General features: G+C 40.3%; 3 protein-coding genes and 1 long non-coding RNA gene across 5 annotated transcripts; 1 reads left to right on the top strand and 3 right to left on the bottom strand.

Annotated features, from left to right (window-relative positions):
• Positions 1–60: 60 nt before the first annotated feature.
• On the bottom strand, positions 61–3,478 carry LOC122014118. Its single transcript, XM_042570301.1, has 6 exons — positions 2,670–3,478; positions 2,516–2,598; positions 2,016–2,249; positions 1,205–1,355; positions 783–1,105; positions 61–680 (listed from the first exon to the last, which is right to left on the bottom strand). The coding sequence occupies exons 1-6, from the start codon at positions 3,476–3,478 to the stop codon at positions 61–63; spliced, it is 2,220 nt and encodes a 739-aa protein (XP_042426235.1).
• A 2,193-nt stretch (positions 3,479–5,671) lies between these two features.
• On the top strand, positions 5,672–7,268 carry LOC122014117 (transcription factor MYB10-like). The gene is made up of 5 exons (XM_042570300.1): positions 5,672–5,937; positions 6,023–6,284; positions 6,380–6,582; positions 6,931–7,047; positions 7,109–7,268. Exons 1-5 carry the CDS (start codon positions 5,672–5,674, stop codon positions 7,266–7,268), a joined length of 1,008 nt encoding a protein of 335 aa, XP_042426234.1.
• Positions 7,269–15,786: 8,518 nt separating this feature from the next.
• On the bottom strand, positions 15,787–21,291 carry LOC122016211. 2 transcript variants are annotated; one of them, XR_006121088.1, is made up of 5 exons: positions 19,498–21,291; positions 17,695–17,841; positions 17,005–17,121; positions 16,134–16,909; positions 15,787–16,035 (listed from the first exon to the last, which is right to left on the bottom strand). XR_006121088.1 is itself a non-coding variant. In XM_042573441.1 (4 exons), the coding sequence occupies exons 1-4, from the start codon at positions 21,007–21,009 to the stop codon at positions 16,271–16,273; spliced, it is 2,415 nt and encodes an 804-aa protein (XP_042429375.1). In that variant the 5' UTR covers positions 21,010–21,291; the 3' UTR covers positions 15,787–16,270. The 2 variants fall into 2 exon arrangements, 1 of the variants encoding a protein (XP_042429375.1); XM_042573441.1 differs by having other exon boundaries at positions 15,787–16,909.
• Positions 21,292–23,373: 2,082 nt separating this feature from the next.
• Positions 23,374–24,508, bottom strand: LOC122017434. The gene is made up of 2 exons (XR_006121349.1): positions 23,861–24,508; positions 23,374–23,798 (listed from the first exon to the last, which is right to left on the bottom strand). It is a non-coding gene; the product is annotated as an uncharacterized LOC122017434 (long non-coding RNA).
• Between the last annotated feature and the right edge of the window lie 213 nt (positions 24,509–24,721).

Below are 24,721 nucleotides of genomic sequence, written 5' to 3'. Positions count from 1 at the left end.
CACTAATTGAGAGTCTGAGTAAATTATTACCCGGGCAACCCCCACATGCCGAGCTGCCTGTTATTCTGCCAACAAGGCTTCATACTCTGCTTCATTATTAGTAGCTCTAAAATTCAACCGGACAGCTAACTGTAGTATATCTCCTTGAGGGGATATTAGAAGGATTCCTACACCGCTTCCTTGCTGAGTAGCTGACCCATCTATATAAATTTTCCAAGTTTCATCAGAGTCTGTCTGATGAACCTCCATCAAGAAATCAGCCAGTGCTTGAGCTTTGATTGTCGTACAGGGCTGATATTGTATATCATATTCTCCCAACTCGGTTGCCCACTTGATGAGATGACCTACCACTTCCACATTAGTTAGGGCTTTGCCCATGGTACTGTTAGTTAAAACTGTGATGGGGTGCGCTAGGAAATATGGTCTCAAGCGGCGAGCCATGAGCACCAATCTGTAAACTAACTTCTCCAGGGTTGTATATCGAGACTCAGCCCCCTTCAATAAATGGATAAAAAAGTACACAGGTCGTTGTACATTATCCTGCTCCTTCACCAGCACCACCCCCATGGCCTTGGGGGTTGCTGACAGATAAACCCAGAGCGGTTCTCCTGTAATAGGCTTAAATAGAGAAGGTAAGGTTTCTAGGTACTTCTTCAATTCTTCAATGGCTTGAGTGCACTCTTCATCCCATTAAAATTTGGCAGCTTTCCTGAGCAATTTGAAGAAGGGAGCTACTCGATCCGCCAATCGGGAAATGAATCTAGACAGAGTTGTTATTCTACCCACCAACTTCTGCATCTCCTTTAGATTCTGCGGGACTTGTATATCTCGAAGTACCCTAACCTTCTTTGGATTGACTTCGATTCCTCGTTCAGTTACCAGATATTCCAAGAACTTCCCTCCTCTGACCTCGAACAAGCACTTCAATGGATTCAACTTTAATTCATACTGCTGGAGGGTTCCATAAGTTTCCTCCACATCAGTAATCAGGTTTACGGCTAAAGGGGACTTGATGAGTATATCGTCGACATAGACTTCCACGTTACGTCCAATCTGCTCCCTGAAGATCTTATCCATCATCCTCTGATAGGTAGCTCTTGCATTTCTAAGTCCAAAAGGCATGACAGTATAACAGAAAGTACCATCAGCCGTGATGAAACTGACCTTCTCCTGGTCTTCCTTTGCCAAAGGGATTTGGTGATACCCTTGATAAGCATCCAGCATGCATATTCTCTCACAGCCAGTAGTTGAGTCTACCATCTGGTCAATCCTGGGAAGAGGATAACAATCTTTGGGGCTGGCACGATTAAGATCCCGGAAGTCAATGCGCACCCTCCATTTATTGTTGGGCTTTGCTACCAAGACCACATTGGAAAGCCAGGACGAAAACTGTACTTCTCTAACGTGTCCTGCCTTACTGAGCTGGTCTACTTCAGCTCGGATGATTTTATTTTGATCGGCAGAGAAATTCATTTTCTTTTGCTTGACCGGCCGGGCATCAGGTAGGAGGTGCAGTTTATGCTCTGCTATTTCGGGTCTGACCCATGGTAATTCCTTCGTAGACCAAGCAAACACGTCTCGGTTGCGGACCAAGCAATGGATCAGTTCTTCCTTAAGCTCGGTCGGTAGATCACTGGCTATACGAGTGAGGCTCTCTGGCCGTTCGGGATGCAATTGAACCTCCTCCCAGGGGATGGGTTCTTCAGCTAGGGATATAGGCTCCTCTTGAATAGTGTGGACGCCTCTATCCTGAATCCTTTGTGCTTTACGGGCTTCTACTTTGACCATATCCACATAGCATCTTCGAGAGACCAGCTGCTCTCCTTTAACTTCTCCAACTTGATCTCATTTAACTTCTCCCACTTGATCTCCCACTGGGAACTTGATTTTCTGATGAAATGTAGAAACGACAGCTCGGAACTCGTGTAGTGTTGGTCTGCCCAGAATGACATTGTAAGACGAAGGAGAATCTACTACGATGAAGGTGCTTCTCCTAGTATGCACCAGTGGCTCACTGCCCAAGGATATAGCTAATTTAATCTGGCCCATGGGCTTTATCTCATTGCCAGTGAATCCATACAGAGATGTAACAACTGGTTGAAGTTCACTGACGTCGATTTGCATTTCCTCAAATGCAGTCCTGAATAGTACATTGATCGAGTTGTCGGTGTCGATGAAAACCCTGGCTACGCGGCTGTTGGCGATGACAGCTTTGATGATAAGGGCATCATCATGAGGCAGCTCCAATCCTTCAAGATCTTACGACCCGAAGCTGATAACCGGGCTAACAGCCTGCTCTCGACTGCATCTGATAGCATGGATCTCCAGGCGATGCTCATGGGACTTGCGTGCCCTGCCAGAATCTCCATCTGTAGGCCTCCCAGAGATCATGCATATCTCCCGGATGGCTGCATTGCTCCGATTTTCTACTTCGCGGGCTTCCCCTTCTGCCCACTATGGCCTTGTTGCTGAATACTTGGCCCCGTCGGGTCTGACCAATGTCGGGCCGCCTAACCTGCCGCCATGTGCTGGTCCTCTATCATTTTTTGCACTTGGGGAGCTAGCTCAGGAGGTGGTAAGCCCAGCTCAGCAGCACGCCTAGAATCACGAGTGAATTGAAAACAATCGTTAGTATAGCGTGTGTATGGGACCGATGGTAAGTGTAGTACCGCGGACCCCAAGGGCCAGGCCGGGGAGCATGGACTGCTGCGACTCGTGGAGCTGGCCTGGCCTCCTGACCGAGCGGGAAAAAAGGTCTGACTTCCCGAGCGTAAGGAAGTGGTTGGGCCGGTTGTTGAGGCACACACTTCTCCAGCTTGTTAACGGTAGAGGGCCCCCGGTCAGCTTTCCTTCGTGCTGCTTGGGTCTCTTCTACGTTGATATAACTAGCGGCCCTTTCCAACATCCCATCAAAATTCTTTACCGGATCTCGGATGAGATCCCTGAAGAACTCTCCTTCTACTAACCCGTGAGAGAAGACACTCATTAATATTTCGGAGGTAGCTGATGGGACATCCTGAGCTACCTGATTGAAACGTTTAATATAACTCTTTAATGGTTCGGCTGGCCCCTGTTTGAGGGCGAAAAGACAGTGGTCTGTTTTTTGATATTTCCTGCTGCTAGCGAAGTGATGCAGGAAAGCAGTCTTGAAATCCTGAAAACATGTGATGGATCCGTGCGGCAATCCATCAAACCATATTTGCACCGAGCCAGATAGGGTGTTCAGAAAGACTCGGCATTTGACGGCATCGTTGTATTGATGTAATAGTGCAACGTTCCTAAATTTGCGAAGATGGTCCTCAGGGTCTTTGCTGCCATCATACTCTCCGATAGCCGGTGGTCTGTACCCTTTGGGTAGCTTCTCTTCTAGTACCCTTGAGGAGAAGGGCACTTTTTCATCAGCCTTAGTGCGGGGTTCTTTCCGAAGAACTATAGCCTTCCCTTTCCTTGAATTTCGAGGAAGAGAGCTTTTGGCCATGGAGAATGGAGGTTGCTCCTTCTTGAGACTATGGTCGTGGGGACCTGGTTGATAATATCCCAGGTCGGGCTCTCAGTAGAAGGCCGGGGGGAACTCCTCAAGCTACTTCCTTTGAGACCCTCGATCCAAAACGTGGACTGACTCTTTAGAGGTTTCAGGTAGCTTGTGCGGTCGAGAAGCGTTGGTTTGTTTTTCAGAAGCTGCCTGCCTCTTAGCTTCCTTGAACAGTTAGTATTCTCATGCGGTCATGGTTACGTTGATTCTACCGGAATCCTCCATCCTCACGTTCTAGAACAGGTAGATGTGTTCCCACAGACGCCGCCAAATTGATCCTGTCCGGAATCTGAGTCAGACGAAGGCCGACTCTGCTGTTCTTTGTGTTGACGGAGGGTGACCAAGACCCTCTTCTGATGCGGTACCTTTAAGGTAGTGTCCCCGTCGGCTGCTGACGGTGGCGATGACGAAGAAGACCTCGTGGAAAGTCCTCTGCGCACACTCAAACGAGCATACGGAGTGTTAGAGACCAAGAACCAGGGAAAAAGTCCCCGGAGCAGGCCCGTCGATGCTCAAGTCAAGTACTTTCTTCTCAGAAGAACAGTAAACAGAAGGAAAAAGTAAAGGACGGGTGCGAAAAGGTAAGTGAGCGTACCTGCACAAGGGAGAGGTTCTCCCTTTTTATATGACATGGTGTACTTCTGGAATCTGACAAATGTTAGGGAATGTCGGGTGTCAGGCTTTGTTCGGCGGTGAATGACACGTGGTATCCTCCTATAGGTCGGAAGAAGAATCAGTGTGCAAAGAAACCCCAGACCGTTAGCATATTCTCTGACGCATGGGGATTATTCCCTGACAGGTGGTTACGATTCCTTGACTTGATTCTCATGAAGTGCATGACCGACCTGGTCAGTCTCGCCCTGACTTGGGTGTCCAACCCTGTAAACCCTGACCTCCTAACCTGTATATGCAGCCCTGTAAATCCTGACTGATACGTGCAGCCTTGTAAATCCTGATCTGTATGTGCAGCCCTGTAAAATATGACCTGTATGTACAGCCCTGTAAAATCTGACCCGTGGGCGCGGCCATGTAAATCCTGACCGGTACGTGTAGCCTTGTAAATCCTGACCGGTACGTGTAGCCCTGTAAATCCTAACCTGTGCATTCAATCCTGTAAATCCCGACCTATGTGTGCAGCCTTGTAAATCCTGCCCTGTACGTGCAATCCTGTAAATCCCGTCCTGTGTGTGCAACCCTGTAAATCCTGCCCTGTATGTGCAGCCTTGTAAATCCTGACCTGTGCGTGCAGTCCTGTAAATCCCGACCTGTGCGTGCAGTCCTGTAAATCTCGACCTGTGTGTGCAGCCCTGTAAATCTTGGCCTGTACGTGCAACCCTATAAATCCTGACCTGTGCGTGCAGTCCTGTAAATCTTGACCTGTACGTGTAGCCCTGTAAATCCTGACCTGTGTGTGTGGCCCTATCCTTTTAATCTTTAATTGCCCCGACCTCTTAACTTCTAACCACCATGTCCTCTTGATTTCTGACCGCCACGTCACCTTGACTTCCGGCCGCCACATCCCCTTAACTTCTGACCGCCATGTGTCCTGGACTTCTGAACATCACGTCCCCTTGACTATTGAACGTCACGTCACGTCACGTCAATAATAAATTCGACATGTATATATAGTTTAAACATTTTTAATTTGTAATGGGACAGTTTTTGTGATTCACTTTCGTGTGATTCATCTTCAGCAATTATGCAAAAATTAAAACCCAAAGTAAAATAAATAATTATTGTCTTGTTTTCATTACAGTTTGCAACCGAGGCATGCAGTTATTTCAATTCTGCTCATTGACGATATGATTAAGCTTAATTATCAAAGCTGAGTGTGAAAACGAAGATGATTAAATCATTGTGACGATTAAATCTCGTAGTTTTTGTTGCAGTTTTAAGTCACGGCGTCACAGTTAGAAACTCCGTTTAGTTTTCTTTCAATTTATTAAGCTACGATTTTTTGCTGGAATGCGCTATGACAAAATTTACAGATAATACTCCATTGGGACTCCCTGTTCACTTGGTCGTCCCGTGGACTGGTGCTTTTGCCCTTGACCTTGAGGGCTCCACTATCAGTCTATATAATCTATTCGGCGCTCTCTGCCCAGCTCATTCAAGACGTGTATTTGATTTTATTTCACCATGCAGAGTAGACTGATGCACTTAAACGGCGCCGGCGGCCGCGACAGAGGCCAAAGCAGCAGGGCAAGCGGCGGCGGCCGCGAAAGAGGCAGCAGCGAGTTGAGGAAGGGGCGGTGGACAGAGAACGAGGACAAGATCCTGTTGGAGTACGTGCGAAAGAACGGCGCCCGCAACTGGAGCTCCATTCAATGCCAAGGCTTGCTCCTCCGCGACAGCAAGTCCTGCCGCTTCCGCTGGGTCAACCAACTGCGGGACGATCTCCCGAGGTACGTACGCTCATAAAGATATATATTCTGCGTATCGTCGTCTCGATGTTTCTATTGTACCGTACGTGTTTGGAATAATATGCAGGGTTAGGGGCAAGTTATCGGAGGAGGAAGTGCGGCTGGTGATGGAACTGCAGGAGCAGTGGGGGAATAAGTGGGCGAGGATAGCCACCCAGTTGCCCGGCCGAACAGAGAATGATGTCAAGAACTTCTGGGGTAGCACCAGGTGGAAGCAACTCACCGGGATTGCGAGCGATCTGAACCATCGCCAGAATTCTGCGCACTCCCAACCCCTTCCTCCTCCTCCGCAGGCTCAAAATGCATACGCTTCGCACATTCTAATCCAGGTTAATCAATTAACTTTACACGTACCAGACTATAATTTTGGAATTGATTCAAACTCTCTCTCTCTCTCTCTCACTCGATCTTTCTTGACAATTAGGATTCTTTTACGGATGATCCTCTCCCCCAGTTTGATGGCGTCGTCGACGAGTATTTAGGGCCCCGCTTCATGAACTACAGTCCTCCGAGGCTCAAACTCGACGAGTTGCCATGGTCACTGGACAACTGCAGTCCTCCGATGCTCGAACTCGACGAGTTGGCATGTTTACTGGATAACTTCGACGAGCCGCCACCACCGCCGACGTGCTAGAATGTGATGGCCGCCACCTTGTTTACCCTAACCATGCAGTCACAAGGTCACGCCACAATGGAATTTGCGTAATGGACTTGCCTTAGTTTTTCATATAAAATAATAATTTAAGAGCGTGTGGTAGAGAATATTGTAATTTTTTTTAAGTCGTGTGTTGCATAAAGGAGATGCGCTCAGCTCAAGCGTTTCTTTATTGAGGGATTCTAAAGTTTTCATCAGGATTCTAAAGCGTGAAGTAAGAATGCATGCGGTAAAAAAAAAAATTGTAAAAATTTATAGTTATCTCTCGAAGCAAAGTGATATTCATCAGTGCGCTCATCTCAAGCCTCTGGTGAACGTAGGAAGCAGCTGCATTGCGGCGGATCCGAGTCCGACGACTATCGACTCATTAATTGCAAGTGGCTCCGTTTCTGGGACCGCAGGGATCTGATCACCTGCGGGGCCGCCTATCACGCGAGGCCAGTCGATCGACCTCCCGCCCGACCTCGATCTCTGGCAGTTCCATCACCCACATTTCAGCCATCGGCTCCTCCCTGAGGAGCCACGCTTCTTCGGCGTGATGAGGTCGGTGCAGGAGACGGCGTTGCCATGGCCACTGGACAACTTCGACGAGTTACCGCACGACATGTTCGATTTCATGGAGCAGCCACCGCCGCCACCCACCACCCACTCGTACTAGATACTGTTTGGCCAGGACCGCCACTTGCTTGCCCTACCTCACCAACAACGTACGGACGTCAAGAACTTCTGGAGCACCAACAAGGTCTCGTTGGGCAGTTGGAATTTGGAATGTACTGGGTTAATATGATGTTGGAATTTGGAATGTACTGGGTTAATATGATATAAAAAAAGAGAAAATAAATTACGTTTGTAGTATGGTAAGTGGTAACTTGTATTTTTTTTTTAATTTTACTCAACCTACAAGTCAATTTATATTTTTAGTTCTGTAATTTATAATATTTTTTAAATTCAATCCTTTTTCTTTTAAAATTAAAATTTTTCAACTAAAATATATAATTTATAGTTGGAAAAAAGACTGAAATTAGAAAATATTATAAGTTATAGAATTAAGAATGTAAATTGACTCATAACAGGATAAAATTGAAAAAAGTACAAATTATAAGACTGAAAATATAATTTTCTCTATAAAAAAGCATTGCCCTATTTAGCTCATGTATATATTTTTATTTTTTTAAGATTTAAAATTTATGATTTAACCTTTAAGATTAAGTGTTTGAATTATAATATTAAAGTTAAAGAATTTTTTTTAAAAAAAATACACATGATCCTCATAAATATGATATCAAATTTTTTATATTTACACTTGTCATTGCATGAGTACATGTAAACGAGTGTTTTAGATATATAAATTGGGATGCACTAAGCCACTCTCCCTAGTAAAAAAAAATTAAAAATTAATTTAATTTTTATATAAAATATTAAACTGATACAAATAAATATATCTTAGCTAAAAGATTGAAAAAAAATATACTTTACAACGTCCTACTCACGGTGTCGTCAATCTTAAGATATGAGACTAAAGAAAAAATATATTTTTAAATAAATAATAACTAGAAAAAATTATTAATAAACTTAAAATTATTTTCAACGTTAAAATAAAAAAAATGACATTAACCTAATTAAATTTTAGGATCCACTAAATATTAATTATTAAGGATCGAAATTCTTAATTAAATAATAATAATAATAATAATAATAATAATAATAATAATAAAATAGCTTGTGGTTGGAAAAACCTTCCAGGCAGGGAAGGTTATATTTTAAAGTGGTCAGATTAATTATGGTGAGGAGTGTAGGTGAGTAAAATTTAAATCCAATTGAAATAATCAATGAATCAAATTAATTTAAAAGTTTAATTCGATTGATTCAGAAATTCAGTTTTATTTGTTTTTAAATATCGATTTTTATTTAATTTTGGTTTTGAATTTCAGAGATCAATTTAATCAATTAAACTGATTAAATTTTTAATTAAAACATTTTTTATTAAAGTATTAATTTAAATTTTTAAATTTTATTTTAATATATTTGTTATTTAAAAAAAAATTGATTACCTGAGGAGGAAGATAAGGAGGATTTAGAATCTTAGAGTTATTTATTTATTTATTTATTTTTGCTAAAAAGGATAAGGAAAAAAAAGAAAAAAAAAAAGGGAAATAAGGGTACTTGTCGTTAGACCCGACCCTGGGGCGGGTCTGGCCCGGACCCGGCCTGGGCCCGTAACCGGGTCGAACCGGAACTGGCCCGGCAAGTTGCCGGGCCGGTTCCGGTTCATTGGGTGTAAAAACCGGTGAACCGCCGATTAACCGGCGGGTTGAACCGGCGGTTCAGCCGTTGGGAGGGTTTTTTAGGTATTTTTTTTCAACGGTTAGGATCATTTGACCGTTTTTTGATCAATGGCTATGATTTAATGTCCGTTACTATCAAAACTCTATAAATAGAGAGCTTATTTCATCATTTTTCACACACATCTTCTCTACTCTTAATCTCATTTTCGTATTCTCTAATCTCTACACGCTTTCATTTTCAATTTTCAATTACAATGGAAGGAGGTCGCGGAGGTGCATCATCTCGAGCTCGGAAGGGAAAGCAAATAATGAATCCGCGGGAGGAGGACCCCAACATTCAATCCACCGATGATGAGATCGAATATCTTCCGAATCCGACACCCGACACACAAGGAAGTACCAATGCAATTACTTCTAAGGTTCGGGAACTTCCTCCTCTAAAGTCTTCTATTTTTACTAAACATTTTGAGAAGGTCACTCTTCCGTCGGGAGAAATGTGTGCAAAATATAAGCACTGCAATGCTTCCTACAAATTCCAAAGTGCCTATGGGTCGTTGAAACGACATGTAGAAACGAAGCACCCGACGGAATATGGACTCGACCGTTCTCAAACACAATTATCAAGATTTTCTTCAACTAGCGGTAGTACCTATTCCAGTTTATTTTTATATTCGGATAATAAATTAAGAGAATCATTAGCTAAATTTGTTTCCGTAGAACATCTTTCTTTTAATTTTGGATCTAAATGCACATTTGAAGATTTTTGTAAAGAATCTCTTAATCCATGTGCTAAACGTGTTGCTAGGACTACACTTACTCGTACAATTAAAAAATTAATAAAACAAGGAAAAAAGAATTTAATTGATGAATTTAGTAAATTAGATAATAAAGTTACTTTATGTTCCGATATTTGGAGTGATCATTGGCAAACACATTCGTATATGAGTGTGACTTGCCATTGGATCGATAACTCTTGGAACCTCCAAAAAAGATTATTAGTTTATAGAGTTTTTGATGAATCACATAATGCTCATAATATCGCACAATTATTATGTTTAATTTTAGAAGAATATGGTTTAACTCATAAAATATTTTCAATATCATTAGATAATGCTAGTTCTAATACCGCTTGTATAGATGATCTAAAATTTGTTTGTCAACCTATTATTGGAGGTTTATTTTTTCATATTCGTTGTGTATGTCATGTTTTAAATTTATGTGTTCAAGATGGTTTAAAAATTTTAGAAAGTTATATTAAACCAATTAGAATTGCAATTTCTTATTTATGGTCTCATCCATCTATAATGAAACAATGGGGTAGGTTTTGTAAAATTAATGGAATGAGACCTAAAAATTTCCGTGATGTACCAACACGTTGGAATTCAACATACCAATTATTACAAGATTCATTTCAATATAAAGAATTATTATGTTCATTTTTTGCACAAAACACTAATACTAATATATATTTATTTTCACAACAATGGAATATTTGTAGTAGTATTTGTGAAATTTTAAAAGTATTTAATGATGCAACTGAACAACTTTCCGGTGTTTATTATCCCTGCTCAATTAGTTTTAGAAAATTTTTCTAATATAGTATTAGTTTTAAATGAACATATTAATAATGAATCTTTATCTCCTTGCATCTTAGTTATGAAAACTAAATGGGAAAAATATTTTTATTTAATTCCTGAAATTTATTTAATTGCATTTGCTTTAGATCCTAGATTTAAATTAGAAGTTTTACAAGAAATGTTAACTTTATATGATGATGCTTTAATTCCAATTAAAGATTCTTCTTCCCCTGATCCAGCTAATATTATATATAATGTTATAATTTATTTATATGATATTTATAATCAATATTATGCAAAATATGGAACACAAATTAATATTTCTGAAATTCAACAAACTACTAGTAGTAATTTAAAACTTACAAAAGCACAACTCTTATTAAAAGAACGGACAAAACGTCCACGGGGATCCTCAAGTTCCACACAGGAACTTGAGAATTATTTTACGACTTCTTTTGATTTTAATGAAGCAGATAGCGAAAACTTGATATCTTAAAGTCTCAAAGCTTTCCCGTTCTCTCCGTGATCGCAAAAGAAATTTTAGTTTGTCCAGTGCCAACTGTTGCTGTGGAGCAGACGTTCAGTGCCGGCGGCAACATATTAGATGAACGACTATCAACTTTGTCTCCCGACTCATTGGAAGCCCAAGCATTACTGGACGATTGGACCAGAGCGGAGAAAAGAATCCAAGGAATGCAACTTTCAGATGGCGAAGTTGAAGTTTTTGATACTGAAGGAACAAATACGACAGGAACAGGAAATGGAACTGAATGAAAATGTAAAAGGATAAAAATGTAAAAGAACTATGTGGGCTTTGATTCCCCTAAAGGAATACGTAGGCAACTTAAATAAGTGCAAGCCCTTTTTTTAATAAATTTTAATTTCTAATTTTTAATATTTAATTTTTTTTAACATATTAATCTTGAACCGTGACGAACCGTGAACCGAACCGTGAACCGGCGGTTCTGAACCGTGAACCGTAACCATCTTGGGCGGTTAAGGTTAAGGGTCGACCTCCCTGGAACCGTTGAACCGGCGGTTCCGAACCGTCGAACCGTCGAACCGTCGAACCGTCAAACCGTCGATTCCGAACCGTGGTCAGGTCTACTTGTCGTGGCTCCCACCAAGTAAGAAGTGAGAATCTTTTACGTTATCTATGAAGTGGATTTTTTCCGAGCTTCTTTATTGTCTCTTTCCTATGTGTCACGAATAATAAGAAGCTGAGTCCGGATCTAGGATCTAGTGGTTAGTATATGATGTATTATCATAATGAGATCTGAGATTCGAATCTCGACAAAGTTGAGATAAATATCTCCTTTATGTGTTAGTCACTATTCCAAAGACTAGTAGTCGTCCGTGATTTACCTCCTCCGTATTAGTTCTGGGATAAATTGATGAGAACGCTAGAGACAAACGTATTCATCTTTTATCGCAACGAATAATAAGAAGCTGGATTTGAAATTTCAACCCAGCTTCTTAGTCTCTTTCATCTTCTTTTCCAAAAAAAAAAATCTTCAAACCATTGGAGATGAGAAAGTTGAAACAGCTAATAGATAACAATTAAAAATTACGATCATCATAATAGTGTTTTGTTTGATTCCTGTCCTGTTTGATTCATTGATGGGCCTTGGATGTGTTTATATACCTGGAGCAATCTGATTTTTATATTGTTGATAGGTAACCCGCCGTTGATTTTTGTTCACCATTTCTTCGGTGGTCCCATTGCCAAGTGTATATTTTTATTGCCCAACTGTTATTTCGCATGATACGTAACCCTATTCAACCAAACAGGACAGGGAATGTGCAGTCTAGTCCAACTTCTATACAGGTTAGCATGAGTGGTCCTGGTTGTTGATTATCACTTCATTGACAAAATCATAAAACATTGATGGGTGCTTAAATGCTTTCTTTCCCAAACTGACATCTCGATTGTATAATGATGCGGTGATAAGAAGAAACCGTCAAGTACAAGTCAACTGTTAAGGTAGAAGTTAAAATTAAGATGGTCAATGTCAGGATGGCAAAGGGCTCACCTATGGTGGCTGAGCGGAAGTCGACTACAATAGTCGATCGGTGCAAGCAATGTCCGATCGACACGAGGCTTGTCCGAGCCGACCACCCGTCCAGCTCGAAACAATATGGTAAGATCGCTAGACGTTTAGACCGGATCGGCAAAACGCTAAGAAAACGAGAGCAATTGTCCGATCGAGAGAGGACAAGCTACTATACCTAGTCACCACAAGGAAGAACATCCGAGTCCGACCGAGCGGAGGAGTTCCCGGCCAAGTGGCTATCTTGCTTGGCCGAGTAGAGGGATCATTGACGTATCTCTTAATATCCTTATAGGAGATAGTGCCGCTAGCACGAGGCATGGTCAACAAACAGATCTTACAATGGAAGCTTCTACTGTCTTCTCAGGAATATAAATGCCTTGTTAAGGTATGGTGTCAGAGGCACTCTTTTAATAGGTCTTTTTATAAGACAAATTGAAGAGCGTGCACATGTCTCGAGAAGCGTGCACGTCGCCGTTGGGATGCTATATAAAGAGGGTGCATGCACTAGCGGAGGTACGTGCGCGCATTATTCACTATTCATTCTTGCTTTCACTGTCGCTCCATTTTCTTCTATAGTTCCGGTGACTAACTTGAGCGTCGGAGGGTTAACACCAGAGACCCCTTTCCTAACTCGGCACTAACGTTTCTTCTTTTTGCAGAGCGGAGTTCATTCCACATTCAGTCAACGCAGTAGCCACATCCCCAGCTTACCATCTCCATGATTTTCGGATAGGATCATATTGGCGCCGTCTATGGGAGCGTAGCCTACATCCAAAATGCGAAGATGGAGGACACTGGACAACTCACCACGGTGACGTTGACAGAAGAGGAGCTCGATATGTTAATACAAGTCCGAGCAGCAAAGATGGTGGAGCAATAACAACAACATGTTCTGACTGAGCACCAAGTGTATGAGCCATGGCATTAGCAGCGAGTCATCAGGCCGGATACGGAGACTGAGCGGATCACATATCCATTCGGGGCCAGAACAAAAAGTCAACCGACACATACGGGGAGGCACCCAATGCCCCGATCCCCTTTCATCACGCATTGTTCAAGACTCCATCAGAGGAACGGTGCCGAGCGAACAAAAAACCAAGATCATCCTCGAACAACGCGTCCATTTGGGACGAGCGGAAAGGGAAAGCACCAAAGAACGGTCATTTACCCGAGCGAATCAATCAACAATTCTCTTAGGGGATCTTAGACGACCCTCTACCAAGGCATTACACCCCTCTGGCGATCGGGGAGTACAATGGAACGACTAATCTAAATGACCACTTGGCCAAGTTCGACAACGCAGCTACGCTCTATCAATATACCGATGGAGTGAAGTGTCGGATATTGAACTTCAAGCCGCCCAGCATGTTAGCAGTATGGAGGTACTCTGGCCGGGTCTTGTACCTCTTCAAGTCCGGTGGAGGTGGAAGTCTGACCTGCCATTGAGTGCGAAAGTGTGGTCGCTCGGGGAGCCTCAGGAAGAAGAAGTACTCCTTCCAATGTTTGTTGGAGGTAGGCATGTTATCAAAAAAGACAAGCCCGATCCAAGACTGAAAGAGGTAGGTACCCAGCTTAGACTGCTTGGGATAATAGAAGAAATGGAAGGTCTGAGGAGTTAGCGGGATGTCGTGCACTCGGAAGAGTACGACCACCCTGCACAAAAGGTGAAAAGAGTTGGGGACAAGCTCGGCGAGCAGGACGCAGAAGTAATTACATACTTCAGTTATAAACGGATGGATGGAAAATCGGAGACCGACCATGAATTGGTCTCGGAAGAAACAGACAGTGCCGGTCGGCGGGTCATTGGGCCAATCGGACAGGGTGGCCAAGATAATTTCGTGGTCAGACGGAATGTCAAAGGTATTAATAAGGCTCGCCGCGTCGCTCACATCAAATTTGGTCTTCATGGTGGTATACCATAAACCAGGGGCGGGATCGACCCACTGAAAGGAACTCGCCATGATCGGAAAATGAAAAAGCAGAAGGTTTGACGGAAAAGACAACCGGAGAACACTAAATGGGTACTGGGAAAAACCACAAACGGACGAGAAGGATTGCGAAAGATCGAAAACGGGAAAGGAGAAGCTTACGGGAGAAGGGAGTGCAGTCGCCGACAGAGAAAGCCGAGAATCGCCGGAGCAGTGGACACGAGCAGAATCGCCGGAGCACACGAAGAAGACAACAGCGATGGAACAAAAGCCACCACTGAGGCTTTATAAAGATCGGGCTCGGCCAAGCGGAGTCGTTCGATCTAGGTCACGGGAATCAACGAGCACATCCAGCTGTTGAATTCAAACGGCCAAACGTCACATCAACAGCTGTCACTTCGGACGTGCGACGACTGCGGCGGTGACACGTGGCGCGCTCCTACAAGACAACATTTAATGAGCATCATTATTAGGCGTGGGCGCATGCTCTGCCTTAATGAGGGTGATTTGTACGAATTTCGAGGAGATTCTGGTGACGTCAGCTTTGACCGCGCAACTCACGCCCATCCAAAGACACCGAAGGAAAAAGAAACTCCCAAGTGCAAATCTCCAGGTTGCCGAGCGACTTAGAAGGTCAGCTCTACATAGTCCGATCGGGACTCAACCAGCACACTGGCCGATCGGCCAATCAGTCACCAGACTACTTGTCCAGTCAGTCAGACTTTTAGCCTCCTTCAACTAAACTTGAGGGGGAGGCACGTGATCAGGCTGTAAGAAGGGGCTCCCGCCCCGAGGAAGGTCAAGGGCACGTGGAAGGTCAAAGTCAAGGTGGTCAACGCCCCGGGAGTTCGTCCGAGCGGGCGACTCACCTCCCCGATCGAACCGGTGAGTGCTTAACTCGGTACGATGACAACTCAAACAAATACCGAGCTTCCGATGCTCAGAAGGCTCGGGCATGGAGTGAGGACGGCCGAGCGGCCGTCCCGCTCAGCCGAACAGCGGACACAACCTCGACTAAGCAGGCATGGCTCTCTCGCTCGACAGGACGGAGCTGAGACAGTGGACAATTGGCCGAGCGGACGCCCCGCTCGACCTTGCCACGATATCATCTGGACGACAGGATGGACGAGCGACTCTCTCGCTCGGTCCAGTAACGGACAAAAGGAGCAGTTAAGAATATCTTCCTAAGAACAAGTGTCGTCGACGGGCAACATGGCTAGCTGCATGGTTAGACAGAGAATCGTACGGTAAAAACTTCTACTGCCAAGGAGGAAAACATCGATTAGAGAATCATCAATGAGAGAGGAGAAAACGGGATGATGAAGCAGCATGGATCTATTAATGCTCACCAATTATAGATTTTGTGAAAATAATAGCAGCTTTTCAAAAATTTTGTAAAATAATAGACCCAATTTTATTAAAGCCCTAGGTACACGCCTTAATGATCTATCACAAGCCAGGTCTGTCCTTCACCTCGTCGACGACGTCCAAGCCTCGTCAGCTTCTGCAGGACCATCGGCGGCGGCAGCCTCATCAGCTTCTGCAGTACAAGCGGCGGCGGCACATTACAGGCGGTGAGGACTTGGATATGCATTTTATCATCAACACAACACCATTTCAGTGAGTACTGAACAAATGAAACACCAGAGTTCAATTCAGAAAACTGAAATGACACAAACCTCGTGTGAACTTTTCATGATATTTTAAGTAGGTATGCATGTATCATGTATGTGTATGACTGTACACATTTAGTTTACTTCCGTGATGCGTCAAAGGCTACATTAACCGTGTGAGATGGATTTCATGGAGAAGTGTCTCAAGGGTTGGCTACAAAAACCGCAGAGAAGAGCTTCTTCAGCAGACAGAAAATAAAATATAGCAGCAGCAGCATTGCGAATTTCTTGGAGGCCAACACCCTCAAGTTGATCCTCATCTTATGTGATCTCAAGAACTTCACTATTACATTACCAAACAGACTGAACAACGAACCGACGAGCTCCAACAACATGGTTATTGCTTCCTTTGGTCCCTCCAAGTTACGCACTTCATTGCTACTTAAATGCACAATGGTTGGGCTGGTTGTGCTGGTCAAGTTGCCCTCATCGACATGGTTAAGACCAAGAAGCTCGTTCAACCAATTAGAGAATCTGATCAACAGGTTTGCTAACCATGCCACTTCAGTGTCAGAGATTGGCCGCCGCATCCAATCGCCTTTATATTTTAAATTGGACCAGGAACGTTCTCCGACACCTGGGTGCTTGGGAGTGAATAACTCATTTCGTGCATGATGGATATCATGAGTCTGAGAGGTCGTAAGTGTAAGCGAGGCAGATTTCCTAGCTGAGATGCCGAAAAGAACAAACATCTTTGATCTAATTGCATCCAAAGCCTGCATGTTACTGGATACGTCCCCAGAAGACATTTGGATCTCATGTTCAGCCCGTAGCATGAATAACTGAAGAGACAATAATGATAGTCATCAGACAAATTGTTTTTGACACGACCAAAATAACAGAAAAGGAACAAAATTCCAAATACAATAAAATATACCTGAAGTAGGTTATGTGCTCCATCTTCACTGTCACTGAAAAGTTTCAATTCATGGTTCCAGTTCTCATGTAAGAAAGATCCATCTGCTTCAGTCTCATAAAGGCCATCCTCCCAATCCTTAACAAAAACCAACATGTACATTCAATTTTCGTATGACAACAAAGGTGGAATAAGAATAAAGTTAGAGTTAAAACTAGAAGACCACTATAAACTGCTGGGCGAAGTCAAAATATAGTGACAATCAAAATTTTTACTATCAGCGTCCCTTGGTTATTGAAATATTTCTGTAACAAAGAATTCCACATCTCAACGTTCTGTTGATCATAAATTTATTTACCAAGCTTCTTTCTAGTTGAACCAAAATCAGTGTGAACATTTACAACAAAGCTCAAAGAATCATGTCAAGACACCAATAACCAAAAATTGGTGAGCAAATTTTACAACCAAGCTTAAAGATTCATGCAAAGACACCAAATATTCACTAACTTGTACCAAGTAGGAGACTGGGTGGTATGTATTACTGATATAGTATATAAATTAAAAGGCTAGAAATAACTGAAAACAGAATGGGAATTTAAAATACAGATGTCATTTAAATGGCCTTTATTGTTGCTATTATTTCTGAAATGCAGTTTATGTGATATTTCATCCTCCATGACAAGAAACAACTCAGGAAGGATAAAATGTTACCTGCAATTGTTCATGGATGGATGATACATATTTCTGCATGTCATTAGAAGAATATACAGCAGCACCGACTGGTTTGGAATGGTAAGCAACACTAACTTTCTGAAGAAGGTCCAGCAGTAGTTTGGATGCAGTCATAATGTCTAATACCTGTCAATGCAGTGACTATTAATAAAAATAAAATTGAGTAAGACTACTTTAGCCAGAGAATTGCAGTATCACGGAAAATTAAGAAGAAAAGGCAGAAAACTAACCTAAGACGTGTAATTAAAAGTTTTGAATCCATCATAGTAAAAAAGATCAATATGCCCATGCTAACTCAAGTTATCCATATTATAACATTAGCTATTATTTACACATCCATTTGCCAAATCAGTGTTGTTAATATGATTAATTCCACAAGAGGCACTGAAGCTATATTTTCCTGGTTCACAGTTACCATATTTGCTACATTTGCACCAATATACATATGAATTTGAAAAAAAAAACTAAGGGGACGTTTGGTTTGCGTTTTCCACGCTGTTTTCTATTTTCATTTTTCTGAGAAAATGGAAAACGCGTTTGGTTTGCGTTTTCCACGTTCATTTTTAAGAAAATAAGAGAGCGTTTTCTAAGAAAACGAAAAACGCGGAAAAGTCATTTTCTAAAAAACGAAAAACGTGCGTTTTTCAAAAAATGAAAATGAAAATGGGGCAAACCAAACGCACCCTAATTTTGATTATTGTTTCTTGCATCAGATAAGACAATATGTGAATCGTTGAAGTACTTGGTTTTCCTTTTATGCATGTAGAAAGATTGTCTTGGGAACACGAACACTTTTCATGAAGTAAGCGTTCAGTGTTTGATATATGAGGTACTAGCATGCAAAAATTGTAGGTCCAGTAAAAGCATGACTTTCAGATTCTTCTTCTCGAGAAATCTATATGTAATTTACTTTATTCAATAAGTGCAATATTTTAGAAGTGCTCAGGCCTAGTTACCCAGATAAAAACATGTACGAGATTCCGCCAGGTAAATAAAATTTATACTGGTCAACCTTTTCAATAGGCTTCAAGATAAACAAGATGAGTTGACTCAATACATTAGTAAAAATGTTTTTCTTCCATACTCTTAGCATTACGAAAAAGCAAGAATTCAGTGCATCACCAATCAGCAAAAAAATTTTTGGTACACGAATGCCTATATAACAACAACAATCAAGCCTTAACTAAGTCTTTTTTTAATCTTCCTCTTCCTCCATACATTCCTTTTTTTGGTACACAAATGCATATAAATCTACTAAATACATGTTGCTATTCAAGATATCTAGCATATAGGAGATAAATGGCATTCCAGTGTAGGTACTAAATAGAACATTAATTTTTTTAAAAAAAAACATATGATAAAATTAAATACAGAAAAAGGCAGAAAGCAACAATAGGATAACATAAGACTTCTTTATGTTAATTTTGTTTACTTGGATGGATGAAGTGTTGAAGGGGAAACACTAAGAGACATGAGAAGCATCTAATACTGTGCTAACTCTTGTTCTTTTCCTTTCATAGAGCGGATAGTAATGTCTCTCCCAAATACATCTTAATGTCTATCATTGTTGGGTCACAGAATCACACCAAAACTACTCTCTCTAACAGATAAACATCAAGCAAATAGCAATCCTAATAAATATGATATTCTCAACTATAAATACAAAATGAAATATGTATGCAAATAATTCCAAGCACCAACCATATAGATGTTAACAAGAAGCAGACAGAGAATTGAAATTGTATACATTAAGAAATTTGGGGTTTTCAGAGTAATTCAGACCTTCAGCACCATCTGGATAACTGAATCTGGATTTGTATGGAGAAACTTGTGGGCAAACCCAAGAAAGTGAACAACCAATGAACTGTAGAACAGATAATTTGATAAAACATAACTTTCAAAACCTGGTGAATAGTGTAATTCCATACAGTTCGCATCCTTGCCACTGGTTTTTTTGTCCATGTTTTCTTTGCCTTTATTTTCTAAATCCTTTCTTTCTCCAAATTCAAATTCAGAAAAATCATCTGGACTAATCTTCCATGGCTCAAGATATGCCATCCACAAATAGAACACTTGTGAAGCATTCTTTATGAAAGACCCAATTGGACCAAAAAGAAAACTCCTCAGTATAAACCTATATAAAGGTCTCTGTATCATTTCATTCCAAGAAACAACTGAATTCTTGCAATAAAGCATCATATTCTTTGAGTTAACAACATTCTGCGATCTCTTTAGGATAGGACTTTCACCAGACGCACTGTTCTCGTTGCCTCCACCAGCATCAGTTGGATTGTAGTTCAAATACTTCACAATCAACTTCAGCGAATCTCCTAGACCAGGGGTAGGAGGAGTGCCCCTTAGCAGTGCCCTGAATGGAAAGGTCAAACCAAAAGAGCGGCAGAACTTCAATTGGAGGGGTGAAAAATCATTATCAAGCATCCAAAAGTGAGCAAAAGTATCAACCATAAATTCAGCCTGCAGGAAAGTGGTGTCATCATGGCTAAAAGAATAGTGAAGTAGAGAACTGCGATAGGGCTGGCTGGAATCTGGCTGATCTTTTGGCACGAAGGCTCTAAGATACGCATAGAGAAGCTGGAGATACAAATTACCACCCGACTTCTGGCCAGGTCTCCTAGTAGCACCAGATAGAACGGAAAGCGACGAGGTCCAATTCTCCAACCTGAACGTCCGGCTCTTCTGAATCACATCGGGGCTAGAGTTCTCACTGTTACCTCTACAAACAGGGTAGTAGGCAAACCAAAATAAATAATACTCAAAAGCATTGAGCTCAATATGGTACGGAGAACCATGGACTGGGTCCTCCTTAACTCTACCACTGAGAAGTGGGCATAGATCACAGATTTCGGAGCACGGTCGATCGGTCTGAAGGACAAACCGAATCCACTCCGGCAACCGCTCGAGGGGGAACACGTACCGGACAAGTTTTTGTTGGTCAATCGCGGCGATGGAGGAGAACAACACGCCGTCGGGAGAGAGAAGTGAGAAGAGGTGTCTAGAGAGAGTAAGATCGGCCGCAGCCTGGTCGATCCAGGCAGTGGAAGCAGGGCGGGTGGGTTGGGCGGCAGCAACGGAGGAAGGTGGAGGGACGTCGTCGAAGCCGAAGAGGCGGCAGATGAGGGAGGGGAAGGCAATGGAGAAGAAGGCACGACTCTGGTCGGAGGCGTGGCGGCGGAGGAAGGCATCCACGGCGGAGCAGGCGGCGTCGATTTGGGGCGGGGCGGAGGCGGAGAGGATGGACGCGGCGATGTCCTGCGCCCTGTTCTGGGAGTCCATGGCAGGGAGCGGGTGCTGTGTTCCTCTCTAGGGTTTTGAAGGGGAGGGGAGTTGGTAACATTTAAATGGTGGAAGGGTGCGTTGCTCTCATCTCGAGAACGAACTAGAAGATGAGAGAGAGAAAGATGACCTGGCAGGAAACAACTATGGAGACCCGCTTCCACGTGGCATCTGATCAATTAAGTTCAACAACATGGGTTGGGCCGGGCTGGTCGATAATGGGCCGGAGATCTAATAAAAAAAATAAAACAAGAAAATTCTAATTTTTTAACCGTTTGGGAAAACGGAAACATAAAGGGGCGTTTGGTACACGCGTTTTCCATTTTCATTTTCTGGAAAACGCGCGTTTTCTGAAAAACGGTGTTTGGTTTGCTGAAAATTGGCTATCATTTTCTAGAAAAACAGAGAATGACAAAAAGTCGTTTTCTGTTTTCTAGAAAACGCGCGTTTTCCAGAAAATGAAAATGAAAACGGTGTAAACCAAACGCACCCTAACTTTCCTTTGGTCTGGTCCGAATCCTACCTTCTTTTTTTGAACCCATATATAAGGAAATAATAAAAAATATTCAAAAAGTGAAAAAGAATTATTTTCTACCTTAGAAATAAAAGTTTGAAAACCGTGGGTTATTCAAATTTTTTCAGTTCTAAAACGAATAATGAATAAATTTGAAAAAGTAAACCCAATTTATTTATTTGAATTTAAGAAAGTGAAAGTATATGAACCAAATGAAAATACAAAAGATTCAAAAGATAATAATAAGATTAATCCTGAATCGACCATGCAAATTCAATCTATGAATTGGACTGACCGTATTTCTGGATTCTATTGTTATAAGTGACATTCTTCTCATATATCAATTTTATTAAATTTAAAAAATTATTTTTTACTATACATTACATTAACTATTTTAAAATTTATCTTTTTACTACACACTATATTAACTATTATAAAAATTTTATTATCTTTATTTATTTTTTTTTTTTTTCTCTTTTATTTTTTTATTATTTTTTCTCTCTCCTATATAACATCTATTCTTCATTACCCAATTCATTCTCTTTAATTTTTCTCTCTCTCATTAAATGATATTTTAATATTTTGAGAATAAATTTTATTTTTTAAATTTAAAAAAATACTATTCATCATGAAATCTAAATTTAGAAAATGAATAGGATATTTTTTTTATATAAAATATAAATTTTACAATAAATTCTATGTTTATAGAAGTTGATATAAATATTCTAAATAAGTGTTATGTTGTTTTCTTCCTAATCTTATAGAGCCTCAGTAGGCCATTAAGATGCTCAATGAAACAATATTTTGTTTGTTGTGATTTTTTACACATTGAGATGCTAAATGAAGCAATTGTTGCTTGCCTATTTTTGTTTAAAAACATATTTGGCACAAAATTACAAATACTAAAAATAAGTTGTAAAAATTTGTTTACAGCTCACTCAGGTAAAATAAGAAATACTCTGGTGCGTTTGATTCGAGATTATTCTTAATAATCTTGGTTATCCATCTAAGGTTATCAACAAAAATCTTATTTGATTTAGGTATTCGATGATTCCTGAGTAATGTTTCATGCTCGACACGTCAACAAAAGGGTCATACAGCCCGGAATCGGAAAACCTCATAAAACTAAAAATTTTCTTGATTCCGGAGTTAACGAATTTTTTTTACCAAAAATACCCTCCGATAAGAAAAAATATGAAAAAAAAGAAAAACTATTAAAAAATGTCAAAAAAAAAAATTTGTTTAAAAAAATTTAAAATTTATAAATTTATTTTTTTAAAAAAATAAATAATTTTAAAAATTAAAAAATATAAATTTTAAATTTTTTTTTAAAAAAAATAAAAAAATAATTTTTTTAAAAAATTTAAAAATTTTAAAAATAAAAAAAAATTATAAATAAAATAAATAAATAATTATAAAAATGTAAAAAAATATAAATAATATAAAAAATATAAAAACATTAAAAAATAAAAAAACACATAAAAAAGTAAAAAAATATACCGGAAAAAAGAGTAAAAAAACATTAAAAAATAAATAAACAAATAATAATAATAATAATAATATTATATATAATTGATTTTGTAACTAAGAGTAATACGGTAAAATATTAAACTAAGGTATTTATTAAAACCTTCAAACAAATAAATTTTTGTTACATTACCTAGGTTGAACCAAACAACATTTGATTATGTTTTATTTCGCATAACCTTGATTATGTGATTACCTGATAATCACATAATCAAAATTATATACATGATGACTTGAACCAAACGGACCCTTAAAGTCATCGAGCCCGCCATGAGCAAAGTCAAGATCATACAGGTAATTCTGTAATTGAACAGTCAAGATCATGCGAAGTAAAATCACTTTATAGGAATTGTTCATCATCTCACAAACAATAAGATAATAATAATAATAATTTTTTAAAAAAAAATCAACCCAATAAGATTTATAGTGTACTAGTAAAAATCCCGCAGGTTAAAAGTTTGAAAAAAAATGAAAATGAAAGAATTTAACTTATCAAACGAGAAATAAATTCTTCTTCCATAATATTTATGATCTTCATATAATGGGCCATATACTTTTGCTGAACCATCTTTACATTTGTGTTTATCTACTACCTTTGAGTAGGCAGGGTAAAGTCTCCTTCCACAAGGTTAGCTTGGATTGCTTCGTTATCATCATCCAATACCAACAACAGTTCTTGCGCAAGCTACCGACTGCCTGAAGCCTTGTCTCAATATTCCTCCAACCGTAGACCGCCATATCGACCATCCTAAACACAATGCAATAGCAGTGACTACAAGAACTACATCAACCCAAGCACAGCAAACGAACCTCAGGATGGGATGGCTACAAATGTATAATTTCATGCTCCCAGGGCGTAGCACAGACGGTGGGCGCATGGTATTTCTGACGTAATGGTCAGGGGTTGATTCTCAGGAACTGACGACCTGAGGTTTATCCTGTCATGCGCCTATGGCCTGTGTACCTGCATGAATCTCCCTCCATATCCGTGGAGCCGACACTAGGGGGGCCGCTAAGGTAACGGATCTACCTTACAAATGTATAATTTCATGATGGCCAACATCAAATGCCTGCACACAAACAATTATAACATGCTATCTGTATCACGCACAAAAGAAGCAAGCTGCTAATGAAAAATTCTGGGCAATCTCTTGGAAATGCAATGCTCCTGCCATAACGTGACACTGAGTATTTTTGCAAGCACTAAGCCTAAAGATGTACGTGAATGCATCACGTGGAGGAGACTACCCCTCAGCATCAACCATAGGATGCAACCATAGGACTCACAATGTAAAATGTTTCAGGTGGCGAAGATGGTAAAGGGTGCATTTGGTTCAAATTATTATGTATAATCTTGATTATGTGATTATCTAGTAATCACATAATCAAGGTTAAGGAATAAAACATAACTAAATATTGTTGGTTCAACCTAGGTAATATAACAAAAATTTATTTGTTTAAAGATTTTAATGAATAACCTAATTTAATATTTTATTATTATTATTTAAACTCTATGTTTTTTTTTGTTTTTTTTACTTTTTATTTTTTTCTCATTTTTCTCTATTTTTTATGTTTTTTTATATTTTTTATATTTTTTACATTTTTAATTTTAATTTTTATTATTATTATTTTTACATTTTATTTTTTTTTAATTTTAAATTTTAATTATTT

Source organism: Zingiber officinale, chromosome 8B (assembly GCF_018446385.1).
Source record: "Zingiber officinale cultivar Zhangliang chromosome 8B, Zo_v1.1, whole genome shotgun sequence".
Classification (NCBI taxonomy): Eukaryota; Viridiplantae; Streptophyta; class Magnoliopsida; order Zingiberales; family Zingiberaceae; genus Zingiber; species Zingiber officinale.
This window is presented reverse-complemented; position numbering and strand designations above follow the sequence as displayed.

Coding starts and splice junctions, on each gene's coding strand:
- LOC122016211 (XM_042573441.1), bottom strand. CDS start 21,009: ATGGACTCCCAGAACAGGGCGCAGGACATCGCCGCGTCCATCCTCTCC. Junction 17,842..19,497: donor TTATCCAGATGGTGCTGAAG/GTCTGAATTACT, acceptor CTGCATTGACAG/GTATTAGACATTATGACTGC. Junction 17,122..17,694: donor CCATCCATGAACAATTGCAG/GTAACATTTTAT, acceptor GTTTTTGTTAAG/GATTGGGAGGATGGCCTTTA.
- LOC122014117 (XM_042570300.1), top strand. CDS start 5,672: ATGCAGAGTAGACTGATGCACTTAAACGGCGCCGGCGGCCGCGACAGA. Junction 5,938..6,022: donor CTGCGGGACGATCTCCCGAG/GTACGTACGCTC, acceptor AATAATATGCAG/GGTTAGGGGCAAGTTATCGG. Junction 6,285..6,379: donor CTTCGCACATTCTAATCCAG/GTTAATCAATTA, acceptor CTTGACAATTAG/GATTCTTTTACGGATGATCC.
- LOC122014118 (XM_042570301.1), bottom strand. CDS start 3,478: ATGGCCAAAAGCTCTCTTCCTCGAAATTCAAGGAAAGGGAAGGCTATA. Junction 1,356..2,015: donor ATTAGCTATATCCTTGGGCA/GTGAGCCACTGG, acceptor TGGTCTTGGTAG/CAAAGCCCAACAATAAATGG. Junction 1,106..1,204: donor ATGCTGGATGCTTATCAAGG/GTATCACCAAAT, acceptor TTTTGGACTTAG/AAATGCAAGAGCTACCTATC.